General features: G+C 38.5%; 1 protein-coding gene across 1 annotated transcript in view; it reads right to left on the reverse strand.

The window, feature by feature from the left end:
- Positions 1-5,405: 5,405 nt before the first annotated feature.
- Positions 5,406-27,981, reverse strand: part of LOC124711480 — a 120,901-nt gene continuing 98,325 nt past the window's right edge. The window contains exons 9-12 of the mRNA XM_047241588.1: positions 23,148-23,309; positions 14,504-14,590; positions 10,252-10,359; positions 5,406-5,907 (exon numbers count right to left, since the gene is read on the reverse strand). Of these exons, the coding sequence (XP_047097544.1) occupies positions 5,679-5,907; positions 10,252-10,359; positions 14,504-14,590; positions 23,148-23,309 (586 nt within the window). The 3' untranslated portion in view covers positions 5,406-5,678. The remainder of the gene's footprint in view (positions 5,908-10,251; positions 10,360-14,503; positions 14,591-23,147; positions 23,310-27,981) is intronic.

Genomic DNA, 27,981 nt, shown 5'->3' on the forward strand with positions numbered 1-27,981 from the left:
ACATTATATAGTGCTTATCTAGCAAATGTTCAGTTACACATAGAATATCAACATTGAGTTAAAGGTTCACCAACTCAAAGTGTGGCAATGTATTTTTAGGTGCTGAATGTTGTTATGTAGTAGTTTCAAGAATTTAGAATCCTTTTTTGTAGATGATAAGTTATCATTAATCTTGTTTGTTTTTGTTGTTTCAGTTACCTAAAAAAGTTTTGTTAGAGTACTGAAGTGATTCAGATCTCCACAAGAGTTTGGGGTCACTGTTATAATAATAATTTTGGCCATTTCCAGAGTGCTTAACACAAATGTTTTTTCATGGTTTCTCTGAGTACTTTCTGTGTTAGTTTTTTGTAAGGCTATTTCAATGGTGACTATGTTATCTGCAGTTTGTGATGAACATCACTGATGTTCACAATTACCAATTTTGAAAATGTTTGCACATGATCAATAACTGCTAGTTTACAGCACTAATCTTACTTTTCCCACATGATCAATGTGGAAGGACATAGTGATACAGAATGTTTACATAGATAGGATCTCTGAGTCAGATAACTTAAGTATATCTTCAATTTTTTGCAGGGTACTCACATTTAATTCATGTATAAATGATTTGTGCTACCATACAGTGAAATTAAATCTTTTGATGACAATTTCCTGATTTCCTCCAAGTGAATTTGATTGCTTATTGCTAATTGAAGAACTGTCAGGCATGATGAAACCTATCACAGCTGGTATGTCACTTACACATTTAAGCAATCATTATTCCTGTGCATCAAACACTACTGGAGTGCTGCCTTGCTATACACTCTGCCATGCTTACAGAGTATGTATCCACATACAGAATGTGTATGTAGATGTAGAAAAAGTGATCTGATATCCAGGACTGTTTCCAAGAATCTTAAGCTTACCCAGCCTGTTAGAGTATGTATGATATGGTAACAATATTATGAAAAGGATAGTTGCTACTCACCTTATAGTGGAGATGCTGAGTCCCAGTTAGGCACAACAAAAAGACTGTCGCAAAGTGAGCTTTTGGCCTACAAGGACTTTGTCAAAATTAGACAACATGCATGTACACACAACCTGCTTTCATTACACATTGAAAGAAAGGGCAGTCTACCTAATAATCATACCTTTCCTGTTCCACTCACAAATAGTGAGGGAAAAATGACTATCTATATGCCTCCATATGGGCACAAATTTCTCTTATCTTGTCTTCATGATCCTAATGTGTAATATGCATTGGGGGCAGTAGAATCATTCTGCAGTCTGCTGCACTCAAAATTTTCTCAATAGTGTTTTGGGAAAAAAAAGCACCTTCATAATGGCAACAAATCTAGTAGCACACCTCTGAATTTCTTTGATGTCTTCCTTTAATCCAACCTGGTGGGAATCCCAAACACTCAAGCAGAACTCAAGAATGGGTTGCACTGTGTTCTGCAGGGTTTTCAGAAACTCCTGTTATGAACTTCTAGGACTTGTAGAAGGGAACATAATATTTTGAATAGGAACTCGTGTCTGGAAATGTACTATTTCCATTCTACGATTGTTTCAGTTCAGTTGTTAGATCATCTACTTTTGCTTGAGGGACTGAATCAAGCATCACACAGTACAATTAATAGGTAACAATTTGAAAGGAAACATAATGAAATATCCACTTATCACTTAAGCACATATGTATGTATTTACACCTAAATGTTAAGTGTTTACATTATTGGAATAAAAAAGGACCCAGCATACTGTGTCTACAGAACAGTACTGATGCATTAAACAGCAGCTCAATGTGATCACTACTGATGTTACAGACAGTGTGCCAACAAAGCATGTTCTGGTAAACACTCTCTGTACCACCTGGTGTCTGATCAGATTCTCATGCCAGCACGGATTCCTCTGTCTTTGGAGTTTCGTAGCAAGGAAGGCATTAAGTGACATCAGGTGACCATCTGATGTAGTACACATCATCCTGTCTACCCTATTGCACACCAGGACAAGAAACTCTGAGACTTTTCTCTTTCCCTCAACAAACACAGTTAAACTGGAACCATTGTAGAACAGAAACAGCATGTTTCTGGGCATGGGTCCCTACTCAACATATTTATGTACTCACACCCTTCTACAACTCATAGAAGTTTGTAACAGGAATTCATGAATACTGTTTATATTCAATCTCCTGTATAGATGAGCTACACTTTCCTAGAATTCTCCCACTAAACTGAAGTTAAGTGGTTGCCTTCCCTGCTACTGTCCTTTTGTGCTCATTCCATTTCATATTGCTTTGCACCATTATGCCTAGATATTTAATCCTTGTGGCTGTGTCAAGCAGCATGCCACTAATCTCTATCTGTGAATCATCACAGGATTGTTTTTCTTACTCACTTGTAATAAATTACATTTTTCCAATACCAGAGAAGGAAAGTTGCTACTGCCGAGATGCCGAGTCACGACAGGCACAACAAAAAGATTCACACAATTATAGCTTTCAGCCATTAAGGCCTTTGTCAGCAGTAGACACACATATACACACACACACATACACACTCACGCAAACACAACTTGCACACACATCTGCAGTCTCAGAGAACTGAAACCACATTGCGAGCAGCAGCACCAGTGCATGTTGGGAGTGGCGACTGGGTGGGGAGGAGGCTGGGGTGAGGAGGGGGAGGAATAGTATGGTGGGAATGGCGGACAGTGAAGTGTTGCAGTTTAGACGGAGGGTAGGAGAGAAGGTGCAGAGGGGGGAGGTGGTAAGTAGTGATGTTAGTGACCGGACTGGATTAGGTGGTGGTAGGAGGGTGTATGGGACAGGTCTTGCATCTATTACAGGGGTATGAGCCATGCGGTAAGGAATTGGGAGCAGAGGTTGTGTAAGGATGGACGAGTATATTGTGTAGGTTTGGTGGACAATGGAATACCATGGTAGGAGGGGTGGGAAGGATAGTGGGCAGGGCATTTCTCATTTCAGGGCACGATGAGAGGTAATCGAAACCCTGGCACAGAATGTAATTCAGTTGCTCCAGTCCCGGATGGTACTGAGTTACGAGGTGAATCCTCCTGTGTGGCTGGACTGTGGGACTTTGGGAGGTGGTGGAAGACTGGAAAGATAAGGCACAGGAGATTTGTTTTTGTACAAGGGTGGGAGGATTATTACAGTCAGTAAAGGCTTCAGTGAGGCCCTCAGTATATTTTGAGAGGGACTGCTTGACACTGCAGATGTGACGACCACAGGTGGCAAGGCTGTACGGGAGGGACTTCTTGGTATGGAATGGGTGGCAGCTGTCGAAGTGGGGGTATTGCTGGTGGTTAGTAGGTTTGATATGGATGGAGGTACTGATGTAGCCATCTCTGAGGTGGAGGTCAACATCTACGAAGGTGGCTTGTTGGGTTGAGTAGGACCAGGTGAAGCAAATGGGGGAGAAGTTGTTGAGGTTCTGGAGGAATGTGAATAAGGTGTCTTCACCTTCAATCCAGATAGCAAAGATGTCATCAATGAATCTGAACGAGGTGAGGAGTTTAGGATTCTGGGTTTTTAGGAAGGATTCCTCTAGATGGCCCATGAATAGGTTAGCAGAGGATGGTGCCATGCTGGTGCCCATAGCCGTACCGCAGATTTGTTTGTAGGTAATGCCTTCAAGGGGGAAGAAATTGTGGGTGAGGATATAGTTGGTCATGGAGACTAGGAAGGAGGTTGTTGGTTTGGAATCCACAGGGCATCTGTAAAGATAGTGTTGGATAGCAATAAGGCCATGGGCGTTAGGAATGTTAGTGTACAGGGAGGTGGCATCAATAGTGACGAGCAGGGCACCGTGTGGTAAAGGGACAGGAACTGTTGGGAGACGGTCGATGAAATTTTCAACTTTTTCAGCTGCTTCTCTATGCTAGTTATGCCAATTGCTGTGTCCTCCCTGAGAGTCTGTGAGATGGCCAATTGACAGTATGTCTGTATGATCCTCTTGCATAATGATTTCTTAAGTGTGAAATTTAAAACCTCAGGAAACATCAGCTTTCCTTTTTCTGTCTTCTGCTGCCACACCATAATGGTGAATGAGGGACTTGCTAGAAACCTTAAACCCACTCAGTGATTTTATGGAGGACCAGAATTTTCTCAGGTTCTCGGCAAAATCCTTTACTGAAGTATGATGGTGGAAGTTGCTGTATGCTTCATGCATTGGTCATTTTAGAGAGGCATGCATTTCTACTAGCTTTTGCTTGTTGACATTTCCACATTCTTTTTTGAAACCAGAGTGTAACACTCTTTGCTTGGTCAGCATTTTTCTTTTTGTTTAGTGTGATTTACAATCAGTTTTAACTTTTCCCATAATTCCTCTATGTTCATCATATTGGAACTAAATGAAGTCCATTGATTATCTAAGTAGGATGCTAACAACTGCTTATCTGGTGTTGTAGCCTTGTTGACGGATTTATCAACTTTTGCAATCATCATTGTTATGGTGACATAATGATCGCTAATCCATGTGTCTATTATGATACTGTCATTAAAGGCAGGCCTAGTTTTAGCTACAAGGTCTAAAATATTTCCATCACATGTATGTTGTTCAACTAGCTGCTCAAGACAGTTTTCAGGAAACGTGTTCTGAACTACTTCACAAGACTGTGTGTCGATATCACAGGCAATGAATCCATAGATATACCAGGCTATACTCAGTAGGTTAAAGCTGACTCCAACTGGTACTGCATGACTGGGCTACTTCTGTGTTACTGAGTATAGACTTCCTTTGAATGATTCTACTACTGTTACAGCAGTCTCTCTCCTATGGCATTTAATCTGTTTTTTTTTTTATATATATATACATTCCATGTCCTGTTAATGCAGTATGGTTCCATAATGATCAATAAAATAGTGGGAAATGTTTAGTGTTATATGTTTAAACATTTAGATCCAGATAATTTTCTGATTTTATGTTTAGTAGTTATTAGGATCTGTGGTCAGTGAAAATAGAGATGATTACTTAGAAAGTTGTAGATAAACAATTATTTTTATATCTGTATGCTAAATTATGGTTTAATTAATGATGACATTTAATTATCAGTTGCAGTGTGTGGACGGAATTTTTCAATTAATAATAGTAAACTGATAATAGGTCATAAATAAAATTATTTAATTTTTCCTTATTTACAGTTCTATCTATACAATGTAACAGTATATAGTAAAATGATAACTGATAAAACGTGAAATATTAAAATATTATAAATAAAAAAATATAAACTACAAGTAGCATATAAAATTTTTCTGCCAAACTGTCATAGGGTACAACCACTTTTAAACATGGAAATTAAACAGTGTTATTTAATATACAAAATCACTGGAAGAACATCAGCCAACTAATTATTAGTATGAACAGTCTCCACAAAAATCATTAATTAACACAACTGACAGTTACCAAAAAAAGTACTTGTTTAATATGGGAAATACTTGTAATTCACACAGCCACAAAAAAATAGTTCCAACAAATCTTATTTCTCATCTTTATTCTGATTAATATCAATGTATTTCATGTAGATAACAGGTTCACAGACCATGTCGTCAGTCTTCAAGGGTGTTAACTTGCTATCACAATCGCTAGGCAGACATTAAGAGGAACTGTAGTGATTATTACCAGAGCTAAATGAAGCACTAAGTTCCTCTCAGAAATTTCTTTGGAGTCACACTGCACTCAATATCAGAGACGCTCCACTTCAATACACTCCACGTTTTCATTAAAGTGAACTGCGGATTTACGTCGCTCAGACTCAGCATGAGCTTCATCTCCATCAAGGCTGTCTGAACTTTCTGATCTTCTTGGTTCTCCAGATGCTTCCTCATCATTATAGTCATCTGGTCCTCCTCGAATGGTCACGGATCTCTTTCTTGACCAATCATCTTCTGAATCTGGTGCCAGTACTCCATTGCTGAAAAGTAAATTAAATTAGTCATATGAGCCTCCTCGAAAGGTAATTGGCCATAACAGGAAACATTATACAGTTTCTAGAATTTATTAACACAAAATTGAAAGATTCTGATTTATTTCTTCTGCAGAACAGTAAGAAAGATAAGGAGGGTTTCTTAGTAGTTGGTTCATTTAGAATTTACGTATTGTCCTTCAACAAATCTCAAGTGTTGACAGGACAAGGTATAATGTAACATATGTATCTGTTGATTTTAATTCCTAAATATATTTGTCTTGTACTTAGCTCTGTAACTGTTGCTCCATTATGTTAAGACTAATAAAAGATCATTAGAAATTTTGTGGATTGTTATTAAGAAAAAGTGAAATTAACTGCTGCAGCACAGAAAAATTAAATAGTGAATTACTGACAAAAATTTTAATGACTCGTTATCTAATAGTATGAACTTTAGTGAAGCAGGTGATGATAGCTCCATGGTATGATGATATGGGCGCTGAATATGGAAAGGACTATCACTCAGAAGTGATGTGTACAAGATATACAGTAGTGTGTGAGAGAGGAGAACATTATATGGAATTCAAAAACAAAGAGCAAGTAAAAAGGGAAAAAAGTCTAAGCACAGCTAGAACGCCATATTCGTGTGGAATTTATGGTTGAATAAGGTAGGAATTGGTGCTTGCAAATTACTCAGCGAATTTCAATCCCTTTTGCACACACTGATGCCAAAAACTGGATGTTGATGTTAAAATAGAGTGCTACAAAAATTTTTTTAATTCTAAATATGAAACTTAAAGTAATTATAAGTGAGCAAATACATTAGAAAAGTATGTAATAACAGGAAAAGAGGATTTAAGAGAAATAAACGTTGTCAAAGTCTCTTGAGAGGAATGTAGGATATTGTGGATGACAAAAAAGGTAACATCCATAATTAGTCCATTCCAAATGGTTGCCAATCGTTTATGTTTAATTTAAATGTTGTTTCTCATTTGCATTTGACTGTTTACAGTAGTGTGTTCTTAAAAGCAGCAACTTTTTTTTTTACTTCAGCCTCTGATACTATTGTAGAGAAGGCAGTTTGTTGTGGCATGGAAACTAATTCAAAGAGCAACTACTGCATTGTTTTAATTATGTCTTATACTGAATAGCTGTTGTGGACTGTGGTCACAATACATACTCTGATAGTTAGCTGATGGCATTAAGACAAAGGTGCCACACGTGTACACAAGTGTCGGGTACGAAGACAACCTCATTACCCATACTTCTCTTACTGTGGTGCCACAGATAATGAAGTCATATATCATTGTTACTAACCTGGAGAAAGTCTTACTGATCAAAGTGTGTGAGCTGAACATATATAAAATCATACACTTCTAGGTGCTCATGTCATCTGAATAGATACACTAACAAAATTGTGCAGAAGAATAGAACATTGTTGACTAAATCTGTCATAGCTCTATGACTTACACATGGTGAACTGTAAGTATTTACAATATATGATCAATTTTTAACAAAAAGACATGTGCTATAGAAAGAGTTTTCAGTGTTTCTCATGAGACCATGTGATGTAGTAGTATGAACACATGGGTATTCTGGAATTATTTGTAGCAGTACTTCTGCCACTTATCAGTAGAGTGAGCATACTTACTGGCATTGTGTAACATTGTAAAATAAAATTGTTACATATTATTCTGTGTAATGATTACTTATCTGTTAAATGTTATATGGCAAATATAACTTTTCACCTTCAAGTGTAACATTATAAGGAATAAAATGAGGACAGGGAACGATTCACTTACAGATCAATGACACATCACATGAACACACTTACATCCACACATCTTCCAACAGAATTTGAATACTATAATACATATTTGTGGTCTTCCAAAAGCTGATTCTCCTGATTTGCATCTCTCAGCACCATTTATAACTACTATGCTCTGTAAATAGACCAACACAAATAATGAGCAATGTACTCATATGACTACTGCCTTTACTGCCTTATTGGGACTTTATCATGATTTTTGACAATAATATGAAAAATTGATTGCTGCAAAGAGTGCAGATTTGAGAAAAATCTGTATTTTTTTTTTTTTTTTTTTTTTTTTTTTTTTTTTTTTTTTTTTTTTCTTTTTTTTTTTAAATATCATGATGTAAGTTGTGTTCTGGCTAAGGAATGTTTGTGGATTGTAACATCTCTAACACTCAGATATAAATCAGAAATAAATGGTAGTTTGTTAATATTTACAATTGAGCCATTAATTCTTGGCAACTGTTTGGAGGGCAACACATATTGACATCAACTTTCTGGCTAAGAAAATCACAAGTAAAGTAACATCTCTGAAGGAATGAGACTGAAGTATAACCTAAGTCATGTAAGAATAGGGGGAGCGAGTCTTCTGTGGTTCTGCTGAAGACGTGATCCCTGAATTCAGTTGGACATACCTCTGACAATACTCTGCATATAGTGTTTCCTACAACAAAGGGACTGTGATGATGAAAATTAGAATATGAAGGACTCCAGAATATCCATACAGGACGAGATTCTAGTTATGCTACTCTTACTGCTGCTTTCCCCAAGATAATTTGTGACAGAGTTAGCCCTCTTTTAACCATAATGACTGTGATCCTTCAATCAAAAACCTGTGACCAGTAGTTGAAAGAAAGCACAGGTCACACTTCTATATAAGAAGGGTACTACATAAACCTTCTGTCCAATATCTTTCATATCGATCTACTGCCGTATCTTTAACCACATTCTTGTGACAATGATTATGATCTCCCATTAACAAACACAGATAAAACCAATGTTGGTCATACACAGCTCAACTTTCACTTCCCTCACATAACTTTGATCAAAGCAGGAATCCCCAGCCTTGAGGATATTAGAAGCCAAAATGTAGTTTTAACGTTCAGCAACTATCGGTTACAAATATTAGTAAATTACACCTTGTTTTTATGGCATTTTTATACACTGCAAAATTACAAAATTCACAATATGTCATAAAAGTAGATGATTTCATATTATTTCACTAAAAACTGCTAATTTTGGGTTATGTTTTTCGCAAAAGTTTCCTGCCCATAGCCATTTTGTGTAGTTAGCACTGTAGTCATACAGTTTTTGGACGTCTCTATAAGCTTATTCCATTTATAGTACTTAATCCTCTTTATTTCTTCCATACTTACCCAAGTGTCTCCAATCTTTCTTTTTGTAGTTATTGGTGTCATAATACAGATATTGGGGTGTCTCCATTAGTTTATTCCATTTACAGTAATTAATATGTCAAAAATGTCCAGAAATGTTGCTTTATAAAGTGTGTTTCACCGCCAGAAACAATGAAATTAACAGGAGATATCAAAATCGGAAGTGTGGAAGTAACTACTTTCCAGAATATAACTCAATGAAAAGATTAATATATGACTCACTGCAATAATGTGCTAAAGCATTTTCATAAACAAAATTTGTACCATATGTCTAAGATATATTTGTACAGCTTGCCAGTTATTCTGTGACATTTTGACAAGGTGCTTCACATCTCTAGAGTGAGCTGTTCTGTCATGTCGGGTTGCATAAAACAATATCAGTAGGGCAGCTGAATCATTCTGTATAACTTGACTCATTCCATGCCCATGAAGACTCCCATTAATGATGGGATTCATGCAGTATGATGCATGAGTGAATGAGTAAATAAATGAATGAAAGCACCACATCACTGTAAGGTTTTTAGTCTCTGCTGGAGGAGTCTTGGGTCCAGCCCTTACCTTATACACCTTAAAACTCTAACCTGGTTCTGTATTATTTCTTTCCTGTTCTCAAAAGAAAATAAATTATTCATTATTATTTGTCAGAATCTACAAGCAGCAGTCTCTGAACATGATGCATATATAAAGAACCTCTCAAAAGAGGGTTGCTACAAAATCTTCAGCAAATGGTTTGAATAGATGCATCATTACATAGCACATGAGGACTAGAGTATACTGAAAAGATGTAGAAGTATAATCTTCAAAAGACAATAAATGATTTGCAAAACTTTCAGAGTGACCCTTATACTGATAAAACTGCAGTTGTCTCAAGAAGTTGACATAGCTCTTAACATGACTATCATCTCTGTCAAAGTTGTGTACATACAGAAAATGTCAGTTATGTCAGAGTTTGGATTTAATATTAACCTAGAAGTCCCCATAATCTCAAATATCAGACGAAGGTAGTATTAGACTGTGGTTTTCAATGAAACTTCACTTTAATGCTTGAATTAGTTTCTACTTCACTATGAAATCTCTGGAAGGAAATCTCCAGCTATCCTTGAAAAGTGACATAATTTGTTGGAAGCACAAATAATTTTACAGTACCTGTTTTCATCTGTTATGATGTTGTTCTCAACAGTCACTTCATTTACTGGTTCTATTATTTCACTAACTGTTGATATAGTAGGTTCAACAGTTGTAGTTATTTGTGGACTGAAACAAAAAAGATAAACATAGGTGTCAGCTTTGCTATGAGATATGTATATCCATACATAAGTACATTCATACATGCATACTGGTGGTTGATTTATGAATAGAAGAAAGGCTTTTTTACAAAGTTGACTGGACATTAAACTCTAATCTTCCTTCATTCCTTTTGACAAAGTATTGTCAGTTTGACTTGCTTGGTTCATTTCCATTGTATGTTTACAAAACCACTGTAAATAATGGTTGCTTTATTTACAGGGCCCTATGTGAGATGAGAAATATATGACTAGAAAGTGAAAACACCATCACTATTGGTATTGAAGTTGTTTTAAAGTAGGAAAGACATTTTCGAGAGCACAAACCAGTGAATTTAAAGTCAAGTACAAACCAGATCACAGTAAATTTATTTTTCTCTCGTTGGTACTATATTTATGTTAATTTCAATCACGTATTATCTACAGATTACAATAATTTTAATGTTAATGTTAATTACAATCATTTATCATCTACAAATTCTACCTGATAGTAGAATTACTTTCTTCCTTTCTTTCCAGTTCCTTTTGTCCAGCCAATACTGGGTTGGGAGTGGTATGGTTTCTTCTCCAATGTCATGGAGAACCAACCGTATCCTTATATAGCCTATTATTTTGATGGGTCACCACTATCAAAGGAATCTTAAAGCTATTGCCAGCTTGTCCTCCCCCTCCTCACCCCCCCCCCCCCTTTTGCCTCTTCCACCAATACCCCACCCTGAGACCCATGTACCCCTTCTGCTTGCATCTAGTGTAATCACTTAATCAATAGGGCCGTTTGTCTGAGAAGGACCCAAATATTTTTATTTTAAGAGTTTGCAATGCAACTCATTTAATATGTCCTGAAACATACTTTTTGTTGTTTGATTGTATGTCACGTTGAAGAAGAGCAGCATTTTTCCAACTTGTTTTGGCCGCCTGTGGACTGCGGTTCTTGCGTTTTTGCTGTACAGCTGTGTTCTGCCACTGTTAGTGTTCTTAGTGAAGTTGAGCAGCTGTTAGTACCTTGAGTTTTTCTGTTAGCCCAGTATTTCTTCATTTTCATGCTGAACTCCACTGTGAATTCCTCAGAACAATTCCTGGTCTCATGGTAATTAACTTCTACAAGGGATATTAGGAAGGTCTGGTTTTGATAGGTAAATTGTAGTAACCCCTGGTAGTTATTGTGTCTTGCCAAGTAAGAAGTTCTGTAAGGTCTTTCTCTATTTGCTTCTTTCACAATGATCCAATGGTTTCACTGTTGTTGCCTTTTTTTGCATATCTTATAGTGTAGGCTATGGGGGTCCATTCTGTACAGGTGCCCATAGGAAGTTAATCATCTTCTGCTGATGGTGTTGTTGAGGTTTTCTTGGTGTTGGTAGAGTTCATGATTAGGTATGTACCATCATCTCCCATCTGGTAGGATCTTTTGTCCCATTATCTTTTGCAGGAAAGTTTTCTTTTAATTTATTTTGATTATTAATTTTTTTTATAATACTAACAAAGAGGATTAATTTTACTTTATGGCTTGCATAGCAAAGAAAATTATAGATATTTTGTAGTCCCTTGTGGGGTTTTATTTCTAGTTTCAACTAGCTACAACATTTTGAGCCTCAATATAATATTTAATATTAAAAAAAAAAATAATTACAGCCATGTGTGTACAGCTTGTAGTACTGAAAAAGCTGAGGTTCATATCTGGTTCTTTTAAACATTCCCAAAAATACAATTAGCAGATAGTCAATGGTTATGTCAAAGATAAGTGATTACTAAATCCATTAGTATTTTACAACTCAGGAAAAATGTAGTCAAAAGAAAAACTGGATACAAATTATTATTACACACTCTCATCAGCATTTTAAATGTATGGAGGTAGGTGGGTATCTCTCTAATCTATGAAACTAGTTAGACACATTATACACACATCAAAAAAGTTTTGCATCACCTCAGTTCCAAGGGTTCCAGAACCTGTGTAGAAAATTGGAATGGAGGCCATGTGGTGGTCCAGATTGCTGTACACACCAGTACCTCTAATACCCAGTAGCATGTCCTCTTGCATTGATGCATGCCTGTATTCATCGTGGCTTACTATCCACAAGGTCATCAAGGCACTGTTGGTCCAGATTGTCCCACTCCTCAATGGCGATTTGGCATAGATCCCCGACTGGTTGGTGGGTCACGTTATCCATAATCTATCCCAAGCATGTTTGATAGGGTTCATGTCTGGAGAAAATGCTTGCCACTCTAGTCGAGTGATTTCGTTATCCTGAAGCAAGTCATTCACAAGATATGCACCATGGGGGTGTGAATTGTTGTCCACGAAGACGAAAGCCTCACCAATGTGCTGCCGATATGGTTGCATTATTGGTCAGAGGGTGGCATTCACGTATCATACAGCCATTACGGCGCCTTCCATGGCCACTAGTAGCATATGTTAGTCCCACATAATGTCATCCCAAAACAGCAGGGCTCCACCTTGCTGCACTCGCTGGACAGGGTGTCTAAGATGTTCAGTCTGGCTGGATTGCCTCCACACACGTCTCCTACAATTGTCTGATTGAAGGCATATGTGACACTCATCGGTGAAGAGAATGTGATGCCAATTCTGAGCTGTCTATTTGCATGTTGTAGGGGCACATCTGTACCGTGCTACATGGTGTCGTGGTTGCAAAGACGGGCCTCGCCATCTACATCAGGAGTGAAGTTGCACATCATGCAGCCTATTGCGTACAGTTTGAGTCATAACATATCCTGTGGCTGCACAAAAAGCATTACTCAACATGGTGGAATTGCTGTCTGTGTTCCTCCAAGCTATAATCCGTAGGATAATAGCTGTTATCCACCACAGTAGTAGCCTTTGGGAAGCCTGAGTGAGGCATGTCATCGAAAGTTCCTGTCTCTCTGTATCTCCTCCATGTCCGAACAACATCACTTCACTCCAAGACACCTGGACACTTCACTTGTTGAGAACCACTCCTGGCACAAAGCAACAATGTGGACACAATCGAACCACATTATTGACCGTCTAGGCATGGTTGAACTAAAGACAACATGAGCCTTGTACCTCCTTCCTGGTGGAACGACTGGAACTGATTGGCTGTCAGACCCCAATCTGTCTCATAGGCGCTGCTCTTGCTTGGTTTACATCTTTGGGTGGGTTTAGTGACATCTCTGAACAGTCAAAGGGACTATGTCTGTGATACAATATCCACAGTCAACGCCTATCTTCAGGAGTTTTGGGAATGGCGGTGATGCAAAATTTTTTTGTTATGTGTGTAAAATCCCTTACATTCTGAAATGTAAATTTCAAATTCTTAAAAATGTTTCAGAAGTATACAAGGATTAATTGACAACATAAGTTTCACTAGTAGGCCCCTTTTGAATGACCAACTGAAGGCACCAGAGCATCTCATACTCCAATGTGATGTGCTCTGTAGAGGCCCCAAAACATTGCATAAGCTAACATTTAATACTGTTTTGTCTACAACAGATATAATTTACACTTGAATACTCTTATTGCCATAAATTTTATAAGGAACTGTGCTGCAATTGCTCTTGGGGATAGTGACATGCCTACAGGAATTTCAAACAAGTGAAGAGTTATTTAATATAATAGAAAGCAGAAATCACTTTATAATAAATAAGGAAACTTCTCGCAGCTAAAAGTCATGATAGTTTTGGTACAATCTGCCATCATCATGATTCAGGAGAGCACTACTAGCGTGCATGTGATTCTGTATATGGAGAATTGCCTTAGAAATCTAACAAATTAGAAGATATATCAGGTGTTATGACATTTTGCATTTTCAGAAACGAAATCAGCCTCCTTGCCTCCCAGATCTCACCAGTAGCGGGCACTTCAGTTATATTATAATTGTAAGCATGTATAACTGAATATTCATAACTGACAACTACATGCAATGACACTTAGTCCCATGAGAAAAGAAACTCCAGGTTTCATCAACAAAACTTCCTTTTTTTTATAATTTGTAATGTATTAAAGTGGCAAACCATTCTGATATGCTTTTGCAATTTCATATTCACAACTGAGGTTTTCTTTGAAACAACACAATTTTAGAATGTAGCGGAGAAGTACACGTGCTGTAAATAATAAACAGTAATGAAAACAATGTACTCACATTTGTGATTCTAAAGGACTGTCTTTATCTGCATCAGATTCAAACTTAGTGTAATCATCTGCCTGCTTATGAACTCCCAGTCTTGGCCTGTGAACATAAATGAGATTTAGTCTGTGTACACATGATCAACAAGTAGACTATTCTATACGACTATACTGTGTTTCATAACAGAGCTGCTCAATACACGAGACAGAGCTGCTCAATACTCAACTGCAGCAGTCAGTGGGGGGAAACTGGCAGCTTGGATTACACAGTGGCAGCAATAATAATACATTTCGTCTTTTCCATCGGAGTGTATGAAGCTCGTTAAATAAGAAAGGTGTTTCTACAGATGGACTATACATAAGAAAACATCATTTTGAAGTCACAGTAATTGAACAAATGCACCTAGACTGATAGAAATTAGTATCAGATTACTGTTGATATACTATACGTTATAAAGAAAGGAGGACGGACTGTATACTTAACCAGTGAATGGTCGAGGCCATAGACATCAATGAATGATATACTGAAGAGTTCCTTGAGTGCCTTACATCACTTCAGTAAAAGGCTTGGAAGTATATGAGATAGCAGGTCTGATTTTGTACGGCCTCCCAAATGTTTTAAACTTCATATATCAATTAGAGGGGGTACTAATGAGAGTTAGTAGAAATTATTAGGATATTTCAATTTTGATTTATTCTTGGATGGTTGTGATCAAGGGCACTTAGAGTTATTGATATTGAAAGATGGCTAGACCTTCCTAACTGCCTTTTTTCTGCTTTATTTATTTAGTCAGGTAGACACATACAATTAGGATACTTTCATTAGGTTAGGAAGGGTATATGGTCAATGAGGGTTGGTAGTGGTTGTGATACTGAATTCAATGGTAGCTAGGTGCAAGAAGATATTAGAGGTGGTGAGGCTGTGCACTTGTATTGTTGGACAGCCAAGCTGTGGCAAGGGGGGTTTATTGGCCAGTGTGGAGAACGTGGTGTGTTGTGAGAGCAGGCATTGGCAGAGTGAAGGGAGACTCCGGCTGGTGCTTTGGTGCTTTTGCGCAGCAGAAGCCAAAGTAGAGGACATGGCCCGAACCACTGGGGGTTCACTGGCCATAGGAAGTATCAAACCCAGAGCAGCCAAGGCATATTGTCGCAGAGGTCTGAGGCAGAACTTTTTAAGACTGCTTTCACCGACGTGCAACTGACCGAGGCTCCGAGGAAAAGTGCACTCTGCCATTTCTGCAAGGGTCCTCGTCCTGTTTCCTGGGAACCTTACCATAAGATTGATATCAGTTAGGCCAAAATGGAGCAGCACCGCAGGACACCTGACACTGTTTTTTTTGAGGCCACGTAGGCACGCAAGTCACACTGTTTCCCACACATGCAAATGGTCTGCCACCATAGGTGAGTGGACAGTGCACTGACTTGTCACGCCGGGGGGCCTGGGTTCGGTTCTCAGCTGGGTTGGAGATTTTCTCCACTCTGGGACTGGGTGCTTGTGTCGTCTTGATCATCCTCATTTCATGCTCATCAACGTGCAAGTTGCTGAAGTGGTGTCACCTCAAAAGACTTGCACCAGGCAATCAGGTCTACCCGCCAGGAGGCCCTCGCTGCACGACATTTCATTTCACGTGCAACTGATTGGGATGCTGACTGTGACATCACAAAACATAACAGTGAACACCTGTTTGATGCCTTGAAATGCGTTGGGACTGGAGGAACAGTTTTTTTTCCCATCTTGTGGAGGGAGGCTATATGGTACGCAGGGTGATGTGCATCTGGCAGAGGAGAGTGCTACCTTTTTCAGTTGGTGATTTTCAGCTTTTAGGTGCATACTCCATGTACAGTATTTTGGGGAATTGCATGAAGTGTGAGGATGTGAGGACATGGCATGCAGGACACATCATTTGAGATTTCTACATGTGCATTGTGAGTATTTCGCACCACTGGCACTAAGAAACTTTATAGTGAATTTCACTCTCTGCACCGTACATTCACAGCAGCAACAGTCACAGTCCAATCTTTGCCACTATCAGTATCAAACATATAGTTAGTCAGATCACATTATCTATTTAAAAATCAGAACTAGTGTCAATTTCCCATCACCAGTTCAACTTTGTTAACTGCGCATCAGTACACTTCATTTTATGAACACAAGCATAACATAATTGATGTGTTATGCTGAGCTATGTTCCATACTGTTAATGTCTTTCGGAAATAAATCTGACTTCTGTTTGTTTTTCAGGTATTCATGATTTCTTGAGCACCTTTATTAGTTTTATTTGACTATGTGAGAAGTAATAGGAGAAGTCTTGGGATAAAATACATTATCCCATCTTCAGTTTCATTATACAGGAACAATATCTTCTCATTTGCCTCAAATTTCCATTCACAGTAGTGTAAACGAAGGGTGCTACTTTGCCTCAGACATATTCAGATGCAGAAGTTCACCAGCAGTGCCCACATCCTTGCCCACCAAACAGGACGTTATTGTAATGTCCAAGTTTGGTTTGATCACCACAGAAACATTCGTAGTAAGACCAGAAGGACATAGTGCAACAGAGATTGATAATTTGTTTCTAAATCCAACTTTATTTCGTAAATCAGACTTGAGTCCCATAATGACCACAACAGCCAAATGGTCGAAATAAAGCATCCCCACTAATCATATTTAACTAAGCAGGGAAAGATGTAGTTTCAAAAACTCATAAATGTTGACTTAGCTACACTTTTCAGAGAGAATTAACAGACTGAACAATGGGGAGTTGTTTACCTAGGCAAACAGTGAATGAGAAAGTTAATTACACGTAAATAGTATTCTCACAACACTATGAATCCAGTTTCCATTTAAATCAGATCAGGAACAGTTATAGTGGAAGATGTGAGGAATGATGGATAACTTATGGGATCAAAGTATCTTGTATCAGCAGGAGAGAGCTTTATTTAGTGCAAAATTAAAGGGGCACCAGTATGGCAAAATTATTTGCCATGTCAACAAAATGGCAGAAACCTACACTATGACTAAGAAATTTAAAATTCTGAGACTAAAGCAAAGGAAATCAATGCATTATTAAGCATGAAATGAGTAAAGTTGGTAGAGGTAATGATATTCAACTTCTTGACAACAGTTTGGCTATCAAATTCAGTGAATTCTTCCCAGCAGTAGCTGAAAGCAGGGACAAAAAATGGACCATCAAAAGCAAATCCATTAGACTTACTTATACAGACATTATGTACTCCAAAACAGAAGACGCCATTTTATCCAAATTGTCTATTAGAGAGCGTACAATCATTATGTCATAGAAAAGCAGTGCCTTGTCCTCCTATTGTGGTATTTCAATGGAATAGTATGTTATTGTTCTGTGTATTAATGGTTGCTTCATCACTACAGAACAAAAAAAAATAGACTCCTCAAAGGTTGTTACTAGCTAGATTCATGGCTGCAGATTACAAAAACGAACCAGGAGTCTTTTATTACAAGAAAAACTATACTGGCAGTCACCTCTTTCAGTGGGAGAAGCAGTTTATTCTGGAGACATCACTGTACATCACACAAGATCAGCAGAATTTTTGTGCTTGTCTTTTGTAGTAGGCCTACCCTCGAACGAGTCAAAGAAAACAGAAATTTGTGTTAGGCACTTAAAATGCTGTTACAAATTCAGGCCTAACAACATATTTAGAGATTGGATTTAAGTAACATTGGGCAACTCAACATGTACATAACGTTTTTGTCTTTGAAAAATAATGAAATATCTATTTGATCTAGCTGCTGTACATGAATATGTCCATCATTCACAGTAGTTACCAAAAGAATAAATTTATTTATTTATTTGTTTGGCAGCTTATGATGTACATCTATGGAGTAAGTACCAGTAAATACAGGGTGTTTCAAAAATGACCAGTATATTTGAAATGGCAATAAAAACTAAACGAGCAGCGATAGAAATACACCGTTTGTTGCAATATGCTTGGGACATCAGTACATTTTCAGGCAGACAAACTTTAGAAATTACAGTAGTTACAATTTTTAACAACAGATGGCGCTGTGGTCTGGGAAACTCTATAGTACGATATTTTCCACATATCCACCATGCGTAGCAATAATATGGCGTAGTCTCTGAATGAAATTACCTGAAACCTTTGACAACGTGTCTGGCGGAATGGCTTCACATGCAGATGAGATGTACTGCTTCAGCTGTTCAATTGTTTCTGGACTCTGGCGGTACACCTGGTCTTTCAAGTGTCCCCACAGAAAGAAGTCACAGGGGTTCATGTCTGGCGAATAGGGAGGCCAATCCACGCCGCCTCCTGTATGTTTCGGATAGCCCAAAGCAATCACACGATCATCGAATTATTCATTCAGGAAATTAAAGACGTCGGCCGTGCGATGTGGCCGGGCACCATCTTGCATAAACCACGAGGTGTTCGCAGTGTTGTCTAAGGCAGTTTGTACCGCCACAAATTCACGAAGAATGTCCAGATAGCGTGATGCAGTAATCGTTTCGGATCTGAAAAATGGGCCAATGATTCCTTTGGAAGAAATGGCGGCCCAGACCAGTACTTTTTGAGGATGCAGGGACGATGGGACTGCAACATGGGGCTTTTCGGTTCCCCATATGTGCCAGTTCTGTTTATTGACGAAGCCGTCCAGGTAAAAATAAGCTTCGTCAGTCAACCAAATACTGCCCACATGCATATCGCCGTCATCTATCCTGTGCACTATATCGTTAGCGAATGTCTCTTGTGCTGCAATGGTAGCGGCGCTGAGGGGTTGCCGCGTTTGAATTTTGTATGGATAGAGGTGTAAACTCTGGCGCATGAGACGATACGTGGACGTTGGCATCATTTGGACCGCAGCTGCAACACGGCGAACGGAAACCCGAGGCAGCTGTTTGATCACCTGCTGCACTAGCTGCGCGTTGCCCTCTGTGGTTGCCGTACGCGGTCGCCCTACCTTTCCAGCACGTTCATCCGTCACGTTCCCAGTCCGTTGAAATTTTTCAAACAGATCCTTTATTGTATCGCTTTTCGGTCCTTTGGTTACATTAAACCTCTGTTGAAAACTTCGTCTTGTAGCAACAACACTGTGTTCTAGGCGGTGGAATTCCAACACCAGAAAAATCCTCTGTTCTAAGGAATAAACCATGTTGTCTACAGCACACTTGCACGTTGTGAACAGCACACGCTTACAGCAGAAAGACGGCATACAGAATGGTACACCCACAGACTGCGTTGTCTTCTGTATCTTTCACATCACTTGCAGCGCCATCTGTTGTTGAAAATTGTAACTACTGTAATTTCGAAAGTTTGTCCGCCTGAAAATGTACTGTTGTCCCAAGCATATTGCAACAAACGGTGTATTTCTATCGCTGCTCGTTTAGTTTTTATTGCCGTTTCAAATATACCGGTCAGTTTTGAAACACCCTGTATCTGATTTGTCAGTTTTCCAATAAAATACATTACTTTTACTAATTCTAACTAAAGTTTTGCTAAGATAACTAATAAATTTTAGCCACAAAATTTCCGGAAATTAACATCATAGTTACAAAATTTTAGATACTGTACACTGAACGGATTTTATGAGACATGCATAATCTATGCACCTAAATTATAGGACATTTAATTGCAATAATTCTATACTATGGGTCCATCATTTTATATATATGGTATAATACAGTCATATAGCACATACATGTTCTAGATCCCATTTTGTTTACATTTATAAAGAAATTTAACAGCAATAATACTGTAGAAAACAAAATATTTAGATAAAACAATGCTGTTAAGAAGTTAATGCATTTTACTTTTTCTTTTGCTCTATACCTGTGTACATTTTTTTAGTGTACTATGCCTATTTGCTTCAGTTATTTTCGTTTGAAAGAAATTATCTGATTGAATATAAAGGGGTTTCTAATAGCAGTTGTTTGATTAACTGTTTGAACTTATCCTTCGATTTGTCATTAGTGATGTGTGGTGGTAAAGAGTTGTACACCTTTACTGCCATCTAACCACTGCTTCTCTCATATTGAGTTGTGTTATGCTGCAGAATTCTTAATTTCTTGGTATTTCTAGTGTGGTGGTGGTGTACATCTTCATTTTTGTTGAATTTATCTTTATGATCCTAAGCATGGAGAAGAATTTTATGTATGTACAAGCTGTAGAAGGTTAAAATCTTATATTTTTTGAAAATAGGCTTGCAACTATCTCTTGTTCTTTTGTTTCCTATTATTCTAATTGCTCTGTTTTGTAATTTGAATATTTTAATTGCCTCAGTCGAGTGGCTCGAGGTTTCTATACCATAGCTCATTATAAAATTGAAGTACGAAAAATAGAACATGCGCACATCATCTTCAGTTATTAGTGGTTTAATTTATCTCAGAGCAAAAATGGCTCTGCTAAGTTTATTGCTTATATTGGAAATATGATATTTCCATCCAAAACAACTGTCCACGGTGATGCCTAAAAATTTAGCACTTTCAACTACTCTTGCATCTACCTCTTCCAAATTTGTCAGTTCACTTGTTTTTCTTTTGTTGTTCCGAGATAGGATTGCATTAGTTTTCTCATAATTGAGAATTAACATATTCACTTCAAGCCAGTGGGTGATTATTTCAACTGTTTGATTACTTTTACTAATGGCTTCCTGTAAGCTCAGTCGCACAGTTATGCTTGTTGTGTCGTCTGCGAAGAGTATCAATTCACTGTCTATGTTACAATGTAAATCATTTACGTATATAAGGAATAGGAGGGGTCCTAGAATACTGCCCTGTGTCACCCCATGTTGTATATCTTGTAGTTTTGATAGCTGTTTCCCTTGATTGTGTGACACTTCTACTGCTTGTTTTCTGTTCTGCAGAAATGACTTCATGCTATCAAGAGCAGTTCCTCTAATTCCATAGTGGTGTAGCTTCATTATTAATATGTGGTGATTGACAAGATCAAAAGCTTTAGATAAGTCACAAAAACACCAACCGGGATTTCGCCTTGATCTAGGCCTGCAGAGATTATATTAATATGTTCAAATGCAGCTGACACTGTAGATTTTTCTTTCTGGAACCCAAACTGTCTACCATTCATGATACAGTTTTTATAAAAAAAAATATGATACAGTTTTTATAAAAAAATAATTTGTTTGAATTCTTACCACCACACAGCCTTTGGCATTCAGATCACTTTTGTATTTTACATATTATGATAATCCAGAATGTTTGTCCTAGCAGTCAACACATGTATTTCTGTGGGTGCTTTGGCAGATGTTAAGTTTTTGCATTGTGTAAATGGAGTTAGTTGAAGCAAATAATATTCATCACATGTTTCATGCAGCACTCAGTTTCACGGAAAATGTCAGCTTGTGTCTTTGTAAGGATAAAATTTATAAAGGGTGACTTTAAGTGCATATTCATAGAGCTGTCTCTAATTAGTATAGAGCTACATTTGGCTAAATAATATATACTAACAGGAAAAACAAAACGTTTTGAGAGAGCAGAACTCCACTCGTTATACTGTTGTATGATAATGACAGACAGTGAACACAGCATGGGCTGACACATAAGAAGAGGAAAGCTCAAGTTGAACAAGAAAGACATGATAAATAATGTTAACTAATATGTTGATGTCTGTTGTTATTGACTGTTTTAGAGATTGAATGAGAGTCTGCATTTTTGACACAGTACTGATACATACCAGTGCAGTTTAATTTTCAGTAAATTTTTGTAGAACAGCCTGCTGTTTCAATTACTGTATGCACTACCCAATCATTACTGGGGCACTACTTTTTCTTTACACTTTGCTTTCCTTGTTAATGTATATCATTACATGACGTATCACACTAGACTAATATTGGATCCTGCTATGAAATGAGCACATAACACTCCACTTTAAAATGCATCTTTTTTGTAGTGGGTGGATTTTTAGCTAACTCATTCCACACACTTCACAAATTAAATTGCAGAGCAAGTGCTCCTGAGAACTTCAAGTAGAGAAACATCTGATAAATAAAATAATCTAGAAGTAGTTTTATGTGAATGTTGTATCACTATTAATCTTTGGTTGTTGGTATACTTCATAGAAGCTTTCTGCAGTGGGAGCTTCTACTAACTGATGTATGACTAATTCTGTATTCCTGAAACATCTCTTTCATGACAACATGAAAGAACACAATGTTTGAATGAACAAATGATTAAATGAGTGAAGAGCTGTGCTCCAAGTGTTCAGCAGTAGAATCCCCTCCAGAGCCATAATTCAGGAGTGGCTTTGAGAGCATCTGGATTGATATCCTGAAGCATATCACTACTCATAAACCTATAATGCAGCAGTCACCACTGCACTCACTGGATAACTTATGGAATGTCTGACGAAAATCATGACTTTCTGTTGCTACATCACATCAGGCTTTCACTCAATTTTACATGTGGTAAAAATGAGAGAGGCAGTATGGTCTACCATCACTGAACACCAGTACACTCAATAGCCAGTTGGCTCTCACTCCATCTCTTTTTCTGCTATCTGCAGGCATTTGATTGGCTTCGACACAACAGGCTGAGCTAGTTTTTGCTGTTTCTATTATTCATGTATTTTACCCCAGTAAAAGCTTTTCAGTTTCCTTGTACAATCCTGTACATGACCTCTACCACAGAAAATGATAAGCTTGCATTGTCTCTCACCTGAAGTAGAAGTAGTAGCCTGCCACAGCACCACCTAGAGCCACTGCGATGAGGACAGCCAAAGTAATGATGGCCGCCATATAGCCAGTCACATCAGTGGGCTCCTGGTTCTCTGCCTCTGGTGGCAGGTTTTCCACTTTGATCTCCGAAGACGAAAGTAGCCTGAGTGCAAAAAGATGAGTTAGCCAGGTAAACTGTTATAAGCAGTGGTCAGGTTACTTAGCTCAGATTTCCAGTTCAATTTGATTTTTTATTTAATTCTGCTAATTAAATGTTTTTTGGGTGTACTAAGGGTACAAGGAAAAGTTAAGTCAAAGAATACAGTATTACATGTTCATTTGTTACACAAGAACTGGGGTAAGATTATGTGAAGACTTAAAAATGGTGAATAAGTAAAATTACACATTTTACCTTTGTGACATAAGTAAATAAGTAGATTTACATTTTAATCTTCATAAGCTATATAAAAGTACTACATTTTTATTTTAAGAGTGTAATTTTTTCCTTAAGTCATTTCCCCTATTCTTAAACTAAAGAATTCACTCATTTTATTAAAAGTTTGCTATAATGAAGAATGTTTTTAGTTTCCTTTTGAATACGAGCACTTCTGCAGTTTCATTTCCTTTTTTATGTTGATGGGAAGCTTATTGTATACTTTTACTTCTGGTTTGTGCACTTCCTTCTTTGCATACTTTCATGGGAATTGCAGATCTTTGGTGAAGTTGTCTCATCTCTTTTGTGTCGTGATTGTGAATGTCACAATTTGTCTAGAAGTATTCCCTGTTGTTGACTACAGATATCATCGTGGAGTATATGTATTGACATGTAAATGTAAATACCTGGAGAGATCTGAACAGATCCCTACTTCTTTTAGTAACCCCATATACTAATCTCACTGCTCAGTTTTGAAGTTCAAAAACATTTTTAACACTTGCAGCATTTCCACGGAAGAATTTACCTTAGGAGGTCATAGAATGGAAATATGCAAAATATGACAATAGCATTATTTCTCTGTCAACAAAGTGAGAAATGATTCTCAGTGAAAAGAATGCTGAGCTAAGTTTCTTGAGCAGCTGATCAATTTCCTCATTCTGTCTCAATTGATCATCCATCTAGTGACTAGGAATTTTTTGTGAGGGGTTTCATTAATGTTCTGATTGTTAATGCAATCCAACATAAAAAATTCCTCAGTATCCAGATGGACAGTCAGTTCATAATAAGGGCTAGCAGTGGGGATAGTAACAATTTACTAACTTAGAGTGCATTGCGGGTCAATTCCCTGATCATAGGGGATGATTTCAAATTGTCATCTGTACTGCTGGAGAGTCATGCAATTAAAATGTGTCAGAAACTTAGATCCAAGAGAGATTATTCTCAACATTTTTCTGAAGATTACTTCGAGCAGTTAGAGTACCGACTCATGAGGGCAACTTCTTAGCTCTCATAGTAATTAATAGATATGAATGTGCCAAAATAGTTAATATGATTCCTTGTTCCTTGTCATTACATGAACACTGAAATGGAAGATAATGTGATCAGTAACTGTCAAATAGAAAATCAATTAAAATTGTTCAGCTATGTAGTGTAAAAGTCTTATGAACAGAACATCGCTGTTTAAAATATTGTAACTTTGTGGCATAAAGGATACTTCAGTTTGGTAATGGAGGGAAATGTGGGAAGTAAAAATTGTAGGAGGAGACCATGGCATGAATACAGTAAGCAGGTGCAAATGGATGCCAGTTGTAATAGTTATACAAAGATGAAGAGGCTTGCTCAGGATAGAGTTTATATTGAGACAATTCTCCTGGGGGTTCCTTTGTAATGGAACATTTGAAAATGGAATTAAGCATTTCAGTTTTTGCTTTTCTACCGTCAATTTCACTTCCTATTTCATTCACTAGGGACTGGACACTAACGTTGGTGCTACTAACAGCCTTTACATATGACCAGAATTTCTTCTGCTTCTGTGAAAGATCACTTAACCATTTCTGTGACGGAAGTCATCGAAGGCATCATACATTGCTCTCTTGACAGCCAAATGCATTTCATTCAGCATCTGTTTATCTATAGCCCTACGCTTTGTTTCACACCTATTATGCTGTAATCTCTGTTTACTTAGAAGTTTCTTTGCAAAGACTGTTTACAACAGAGGTTCCCTCCCATTATGAACTGTTCTACTGGGTACATATCTATCCAGTGCAAGGTCAACTGTTCTTTTAAACTTGAGCCAGAGTTCCTCTGCATGCCCCTGCCCCACACTGAAAGTTTCAAGTTCTTCATTGAGATATGACACTATCGATTCTTTATCTAGTTTACTGAACATATATATCTATCTGCTTGTTTTAGTTGTCCTTTGCACTTTAGTAATCATTGTTGCCAAACTGCATCATAGTCACTGACACCAGTTTTGACGTGGCCACCCACAGAGATCTCAGGTCAATTTGTTGCCATTACATCCAGCATATTTCTATCACGAATGGGGTTCCTAACTATCTGCCTTAGGCAGTTTTCAGAGAAAGCATTTAGTAAAGTTTCACAGGATGTCTTATCATATCCATCACTAAGAAAACTGTAATTTTTCCAATTAATTGTTGGATGATTAAAGTCTCTGCTGATGATTACAGTATGATTGAGGAACTTACATACAAGTGAACTGAGGTTTTCTCTAAAATTTTCGGTTACATCAGGAGATGAAGCTGATGGGCGATAGAAAGACCCAATTATCATTTGATACTGTGTCTTGCCCAAACAATCTCACATGCAGCTTCAATGTCTGCCTTGATGGATTTGAGTTTCTTGCCTTCTGTAACAAATAACCATCTCCATTTCCCATTCGCCTATGTTTTCGATTATAGACTTTAATTTTCCCGAAAAATCTCACTGCCATCAATTTCAGGTTTCAACCAGCTTTCTGCACCTAGAATTACGTGAACTTCACTGATTTCCATGAGCGCTTCAAACTCTGGCACTTTGTTGCGAGTACTTCGGCAGTTTACCATTAGGATTTTAATACTCTCACCTGTGGGAGGCATTTCTTTCGATCTTACACTGATACTTCTGGGTTTCTTACAGCTATCGTTATCTGAACTGGATGGATAGTCGCCTAATCTAAAAAATCCTTGTGTGCACACCACACACAATCAGCTATTCGAGTAGTCGCTTCTGTTGTGTAGTGCACACCTGACCCATTTAGGGGGACCCTACAGTTTTCAACCCTGTGGCGAAAATCCAGGAAATTGCAGCCTAGCTTATCACAGAACTATCAGAGTCTCTGGTTCGATCCCTCCACTCGACATAGAATCAAAGGGCACGATCAGGCCTGGGGCCAATACTGCAGATTGTGAGGCTCACTGAAACTCCACATGCAAGGCTGGTCTTCTCAAACTTCTCTGCCAGTCACTGGAGTGGTCAAAGAATGACCTCACAGCCCAGATGACAGGCATCGTTTGTTCCAACATGTGCCATAATATGCAGTTGGTTGCACCCTGTTCCCTCAATGGCTGCCCGAATAGCCTCTTCAACATGCTGAATGAGGCCTCCAGGCCATTTCCCTAAGGACTACCATAATTCGACATATATCTGAACTCTCTCTCTCTCTATTCGTTTAGTCAGTTCCGACTCTTCGTGACCCCATGAACCAAATCACGCCACTTTCTCCTGTCTTGCACTTTCTCCCGTAGACCTTCCAGGTTGGAACACATTGCTTCTGTGATGCCATCGATCCATCTCATCCTCTGACGTCCTCCTCTTCTAGTTCCTTCAATCTTCCCCAGCATTAATGTTTTTTCCCCAGCATTAATGTTTTTTTCCAGCGAGGCATGTCTTCGCATTGTGTGTCCAAAGTGGGTCAGCTTTTGTTTTAACATTAGACCTTCCACGGAGAAATTTGGTTTTATTTGCTCCAATATTGATCTGTTGGTTCTCTTTGCAGTCCATGGAACTCTAAGAAGTTTCCTCCAACACCACAATTCGAAGGAGTTAATTCTTCGCCGTTCAGCGTTTCTAATGGTCCAGGTCTCACATCCATACATCACAACTGGAAAGACCATAGCCCTCACAATACGGATCTTTGTTGCTAGTGTTATATCTCTGGACCTTATAACCTTGTCAAGGTTTGACATCGACTGTCTACCGAGCAACAGGCGTCTCCAGATTTCATGGCTGCAGTCGCCATCATATCTGAACTACTGACGATTAATAGACCCCTACGCTTTTGCGTTTGCGTCCTCCTGACACCAGACAATCCAGGTTTTCCCAAAACAGGCGAATGGAGTCCTACTGCCCTACACTTGTTGGTTAGGGGGACTGCTAAAACACCCTGACCCCTGCCTGGTCCCTGTCCACCCTCGCAGGACGCCTAGATCTACAACTGACACGCCACTCACAGCCAAGTGGGCGAGTAATGACAAATCGTGCGCTTTCTGCAGAGGAGGCAGGATCCACGGGTGAGGATAGTGTTGCGGCGGAGCGCGGAACGCCAGTCGGGAACGAGAGAGCAGAGAGGGCTGTGAAGGAGACGCCAGCCAGTCGCACGCTGACCGACCCCTCTCCAGGACGACAACACGACGGCAGCGACCTCTACACGGAGAGGACGTAAGCGCCGTGCAGTCTGTGTTATCTGGCACTCTAGGTGTTCCTTAAGATTCTCTTAAGGAACATCTCGTTCTCATTTGCGCGATCCAAAAGCTGTCCACAGATTGTGAGACGAAGGTCGTTCTGATCTCGACCCGTGTGCCGTGGGACGAACTTGGCAGCAACTCGGTGCATTCCAAAGTACTGTGTGAGGATTTAATGACATGATCCAACTGAAATGTTCCATTCTCCTGCAATCTCT

Source organism: Schistocerca piceifrons, chromosome 8 (assembly GCF_021461385.2).
Source record: "Schistocerca piceifrons isolate TAMUIC-IGC-003096 chromosome 8, iqSchPice1.1, whole genome shotgun sequence".
NCBI classification, from domain to species: Eukaryota; Metazoa; Arthropoda; class Insecta; order Orthoptera; family Acrididae; genus Schistocerca; species Schistocerca piceifrons.